Source organism: Pteropus alecto, unplaced genomic scaffold (assembly GCF_000325575.1).
Source record: "Pteropus alecto unplaced genomic scaffold, ASM32557v1 scaffold105, whole genome shotgun sequence".
In the NCBI taxonomy this organism is placed as follows: domain Eukaryota; kingdom Metazoa; phylum Chordata; class Mammalia; order Chiroptera; family Pteropodidae; genus Pteropus; species Pteropus alecto.
This window is the reverse complement of record NW_006436294.1, coordinates 32,101-38,100: the sequence shown is the minus strand read 5'-3', so window position 1 is coordinate 38,100 and position 6,000 is coordinate 32,101. Positions and strand designations below refer to the sequence as shown.

Sequence of the window (6,000 nt, the reverse complement as noted above, 5' to 3'; positions counted from 1 at the left end):
AGTCTTTCAAAAAATGTTGCATAGTTTCTCCATGTTGATTATTAATGCCACGGTTTATTTGAGAATGTTCATCAGTACCATTAAACTTGTTTAAAGTTTATTTTCTAATTGAATTCTTATCAACTGTTTATAGTTGTCTCCATAAACAATAAAGAAAAACTGCTATTACCTATTTGATTTTTTTTAAGGTAGAACTCGTAGGGTTTTTTTAAAAAAAACTTCCTAAGTGGAAGGGTTACTCTGCTGCTTGTGGGCAATGTTTTCCCAAAAGTCTTTATGTGGATGTAATTGAACAGATATTAAGATTCCATTATAATCTTCTAGAACAGAGTAAAATGATAGAAAAGTTGATATATAGGTCATTTTAGAGAGGGTTTATGAGGCTATGAAGCCAGGAGCTCTTAACACTGTGACCAGAGGTTGAAGTTCACCATGGGCCGCTATAGTCTTTAAACAGCACTGTGTTCTCCTAAGGAGATACAGCGTTGGCCACATGTAGTTCACTCCTGGCATTCCGTGATTGGTCATATGGGAAAGTAAATAGATGTTTCAAAGTTTTAAAGAGTTATAGAAAAATAATACTGAGGAACACTAAAAAATAAGGGAGAGAATAAAAAGCAATGGTAAGAGATTCTCCTTTCAAGACTTTGAGACTTCTTATAAAGGTGCCATCATTAAACTGTTGGGTAAAGGAATTAAGGATGGAGAAATAGGTCAATAAAATAGATATAAAATATGTAAGCCAGAAAACCCTTCTTAAAAAACAGCATTTAAGGCTTTCATAGATGGGGATAAATGTGTAACTATTCAAGGAGTCAAAGAAATGCTCCCTGAGGAATGTATGTTGATGATTGGGTTTAACTATACATGCAGAAAAGATTTTTGAATAGTAGGAAAACACTTTAAGGTACAAATAAAAGTTGAATATATACCAAATCTACAAAGAACAGGTATAACCACCATAACTGTCCTAGGTCAATGTGAAGATTTAGCAGAACAACCATTTATGAAAAAGCAGTGACAATAGAAGAAATGTTCAGACTTGCTAATAAGCGCACATCATCGTCAAAAAGTTTTCCTGTACGATAATGGGCAAAAACTCGGTATTTGTTGGTTTGTGAAAAAAACAGCCTTAATGCAAAGTGGTATTATAAAATGGCTATCTTTTTGGAGGTCAGTTTGGCATTATGTAAAACAAGACCTATAAAATTATTTGTACTCTTGCACTAGAATCTTACATTTTAGAGAATATTCTCCAAAAGAGAATATTCATTCAAGAGGAAGGTAAATGTAAAAACCATTATGGCAAAGCAAAAATGTGGAAGCGGTTTACAGATTTGTTTTGAGAATAAAGTTATATAAGCCATCTCCATAGCCTAGCTGAACACCTGACACGTGGAGCATAGACTGAGAATTTATTGCTATTACCATGCTAATGGCGTGGAATTATATATCTTTTTGTTTAAATAGCATTTTATTAAACAGGACTCTAAATAGAATAAAATTTGATTTAAGGTAGACTCTATTACATAAGCAAAGCTTATTCTCTAGGAGACTTCACTAGAGATGGAAATAAGGACTCGCCACTCATGTTTCAATTTATCCATTAACAGTTCCAGCATTTTTGAAAATGAGAGTTGGACTCACTGCTCCACAGCAGCCGCACCACGGACACTGGTCTGAGCGCCCTTCTGCCTGTTGGGCTGCCGTGGGTGCTCTCCCAAGAACGCTGTCTCCCAGCACCGAGACTGGCGCGAAGGGAGGAGTGGCGAGAGTTGTAAGGAGGCTGAAGATGGCACTGCCCTCAGTTCTAGCCCGAGCGAGGCAGGGCCAGGGAGCGAGGTGCCTCTGCTCGTTTTCGTGGGTGACATTTGCTGGAGCGTTTCGGTACTATGAGAATGAGTAGATATTCAGGAAGTCATTTTTAGATCCTTGCAAGAAAACTTTGATAGGCTTCTCAAGGGAAGAAAATAAAATTTTTTAGCTATTTGCTCATATCCTCAATAATAAACAATTTTTTACTACTTGCTATAAAACATGGCTGAGACTGGGCTTGAGGCTAAAAGTAATTTTTATGTACACCAGGATGATATCACAGTCCCTTCAAAATATCCACATTAATATAATGTGAAATAAAAATTGTTACCTGTTGTAATGTCAGATTTTATTTAACGTTAAAAAATTTCTAGTCGGTCACATAAATGAGATTTACTTCGGACTCCTATTATGTGTAAGCATCATTTAAAATTTTTTATATTAAAAAATAAAGAAAATTTGAATATAATGCCAGGCTTATAAAACAGATCGCTTAAACAATACATAGCCCGTTTATTTAGTTTGTAGCTAATTTATTCAGCACATCCTCTGAGTGTATAATTTCAATTTTATTTTGCTTTCTTTTTTGTGGGGAGAGGGTGTAGATGAAGTGAGAATGCTAGTAGTGCCTTGGGAAAATCTAAATGTGTCGAGACCTCCCGCAGGTGTTCATAAGGAGCCCCCACACCACACCTTGGTTACGAGTTTCAATTCCAGATGGTGTGTTTATGTTGTTTGAAGATGTGAGAGAAAGCAAACCAGGTTGTTGAAAAGAACATTAAGGACTTAGAAAAGCAAAAGAAAGATGAAAGCAAGAAAATAGATTTCTTTGAGAGTAACCCTCTACGTTCACAAAAGATTGCTAGTGGTCTGAAAGACTGGGTATAGAGAGAGGCATATTCACGTTTATATTGGAGCCTCTAGATTATGGTTTATTTTCTCCCCTTACAGATTCGAAACTAGTTTTCACACCTTCTTATTCAGGAAAACTTGAGAAAACTTGGACTCCAGAACAAGATTTTAGTTAAAGGGAATAAGTATGACAGTTTCCGAATCACGTATTTCAGGGTGATGTAGGTTCTTATGTGTTTGGGAGGTTTCTTAAAGCTACTTTGGACCCTGGAATTTGAATTTCTGAAAGTTTCCTAGCCTGTTTCCAGAGTTGGCATTTTATTTCATTTATTGCATTTTTTGGGTTTATTTTTATTCCACTAAAATAATTATTTGACCAAAAAAAACAAAAAAAAAACAAAAAAAACCACTAAGGAAGCCTGTCTGTGACATGGGAAACAATAGAAAATGGTTTGTTTTTGTGGCATTAAAAGGTACCAAGGCATAGTGTATTCCACAGACACGTCTCCTGTAGGCTCTTACTCTGTTATTTCTGTACTCGTTGCAGGTTAACTAAGAATGTGTCGTCACAGGTGTGAAGTGTCGGTGGACTTGAGAAGGCCCGCCCTCGGCATCCCATTAGTCTGGATTTTTTATAGGTTATTCCAGGATTTCTGACGTTTGCTGAAACCTATATTTTAATGTAAAAATTATACGTTTCTGATTTTTAAAACTTGACTGTTTTCTTTTCTTTTGGGTTTTGAAGGCAATCCAGCATCCCGCAGACGAGAAGTTACAGGAGAAAGCATGGGGCGCGGTCGTTCCGCTCGTAGGCAAATTAAAGAAATTCTATGAATTTTCTCAGAGGTTAGGTAAGTCGAAAGTGGTGATTATGACTTCCCTGTTGAGAAAGACAGCAGAAGTAATTTAGAGGATTTTATGTTCACATTGCTAAATTTATATGTTCCATATCAAGCAAGCTCGTTTTGATTGAAGATTCGAGCATAATCTTATCATTCCTGTCAACCCAGGTTTTCGTTCATGTAGACCATTCTCCTTGAGAAATTGTAATTTCCACAAGGAAATCTCTGGTTTCTGTATCCTAAAGGTCCTCCTATCTGTTCCCATATGTGGGAACTAATCCACAGACCCCTGGATTATTTAGATTTTTGCGTTCTTAAAATCATTGCTGATTATCCTCAGTTCATATATCTAAAACTGTTTGAGAGATAGGAAGCTTATGATATATACAAAGTTATCTAGCGAGTTATTAAAGCAAAAAGAATTAAAAACCATTTGCTTTTTCCCTTGCATGGGAAAAATTATTCAGAGATCAGACTTGTACCTTCAATACAGTGAGTAAAAGTTGAAATTCCCTTTCTTGAAAGAGGAGGCAGAACAGGTGAAATTTAGCCATTTAATTTGAAGGATGGAAATTGGCAGGGCTTTTCTGTGTGAAGTCGTGGAGGAGAGGAAGAGTGGTATAAATGTGTCAGAAACTTGAAACATTTAAATTTAAGTTCTTGTCATGTTTTACATACTTTTGATTTTTGAATCTCATAAATATGTTATTTATTCTACATAAATACAAACAATTTAATAAGAAGACCATACTGTAAGGTAGAAGTCATGAGCTAAATTTAGGCCCGAGAGGTAATTTATTTGGCCCACATAATTTTAGAAAATTCCTAATTAGCCGTCAGGTTTAAAAACTGGTAAATTATTTGCGTTTGGGGTTTTGTTGTTTTGAAGTTTCTAGTGGCTTTGGAAAAATCAGTAGCTCAGGCAGCAATTGATTCAGTGATCGGCATCAGCACTGAGGTGCGCACCATCTCTCCGTGGGTAGGGCGTGTGCTTTCTAGTTTGCACTAGGTTCCTATAGCTTCCTAGTTTTCTTATATCTTGGTTTCTATATTCTTTTATATTAGCTTCTTGGCCAAGTGCGTTTGCAACTTTTACTTTAAAGACGAAGTCCTGTTTTGTTTTGTTTTGTTTTGTTTTAAAGATGCTGTGCTTTTAAGTACCTTTTGCGATAGAAATGTTTTATAAATTATCCTTTCTTACTAGAAATCAGAATTGTCATTTCTTTCCCCCTGCATGACAGTCAGTTCTTTCCCACGATTGGCCTTTCGGTCGGGTGTCTCCATCGTTTGTAGCTTTGTGGCCCCGGAGAGCCTGGGTCTTTTTCTCCTGGCTGTGTGGACTCCAGCGTGTCTGGAGCTTTTCTTGTGCTGCTGGTTCCTGGCTGCATTTATAGTTAAGTTGCTTTAGATGGTGCTCAGGCGCTGCTCGGGCTCATCTTGGTCTCTCAGCATTTGCCAGTAAAAAAAAGTACAATTGTACTTTTTTACTAGCCGAACTAGTAAGGCTTACATGTTTTCTTACAGTCTAACTATTGGAATTTAATCAGGCTACTGGTGTGTGTTCCATCATGGGTGCTGTGTTCCATTTCAAGAGGGCTGTATTAACACAGGTAATAGCAAAAAGCTATCATTTTTCATGCTGTCGTGTGGGAGTCTTGAACCTTCATTATAGTACTCTAGGGGCTTCTGTAGAATTATAAGCAAAGTAAAATTTAAGATCTGATGATTTACTTCTCATGTCTTAGCCAATAACCTGGTTAGTAATTTTCCAGTTTTCTTGCTGACAGGATGTGTATCCTTGCTTGCGTGTGATAAGAACTCAGTGTTTGTTGAGTGAGTGAGTGATGGATTAACAGATATACACACCTGCTGTATCAAATGTGTGTTGGGTATTTGGGAGAAGCACTCAATGGATTTTAGGCTTTGGAGGCATAACGGCCTATGTTTGAATTACGGCATGTGCCGCATATTAGCTGTGTGGTCATGGTCACATCGCTTACATTCTCTGCTCTCTAGCGTCCTGTCTGGACCTCAGTCTCTTGAGCCTTATGCTTTATGTCCACTAAACCTCTCGTCTCTTCACTTCCTGCCTCACTGTGGAGCCAGAGATGAGGATGAACAGCATAACCAGCACACGGAGCACCACACGACCATCAAGACAGACGAGGTCCTTTAGGATCTCTGTCTCATGGAGTGGGTTGCTTGTCTGAGCACTACAGATGTCCCATGGGTGTGCTCAGAAGAGGGACCCTGATCTCTTGCCAGCTGGCACATTTATGGAGAGACAGGGAAGGGATCATCTGTCTAACTGGGAAGACACTGAGCGTGGCCGATCGGGCTCACCCTCCCTGGTCTGGGATACGCCTGTGTTGCACGTTTCTGTCTGAGGCCTTTCTGGTCGAGGCAGCTGCCTCGGGAGAGGTCATGTGGTCAGACTGTAGACCGATGGCTTTGTCTCTCCTCAGTGTTTCTCTCTCCTGTTCCGGGGGCT

The 6,000-nt window shown here is 38.4% G+C and overlaps 1 protein-coding gene and 1 non-coding gene across 5 annotated transcripts in view; both read left to right on the top strand.

Moving 5' to 3' along the window:
- The window catches only part of FAM49B (family with sequence similarity 49 member B), a 94,329-nt gene that overhangs the window by 70,904 nt on the left and 17,425 nt on the right, over positions 1-6,000 (top strand). For all 4 annotated transcript variants that reach the window (XM_006912919.2, XM_025047606.1, XM_025047605.1 and 1 more), the window contains one exon: positions 3,413-3,518. In XM_006912919.2, coding sequence (XP_006912981.1) covers positions 3,413-3,518 — 106 coding nt within the window. The remainder of the gene's footprint in view (positions 1-3,412; positions 3,519-6,000) is intronic.
- LOC112480550 lies at positions 357-485 on the top strand. The gene has a single exon (XR_003046650.1). It is a non-coding gene; the product is annotated as a small nucleolar RNA SNORA25 (small nucleolar RNA).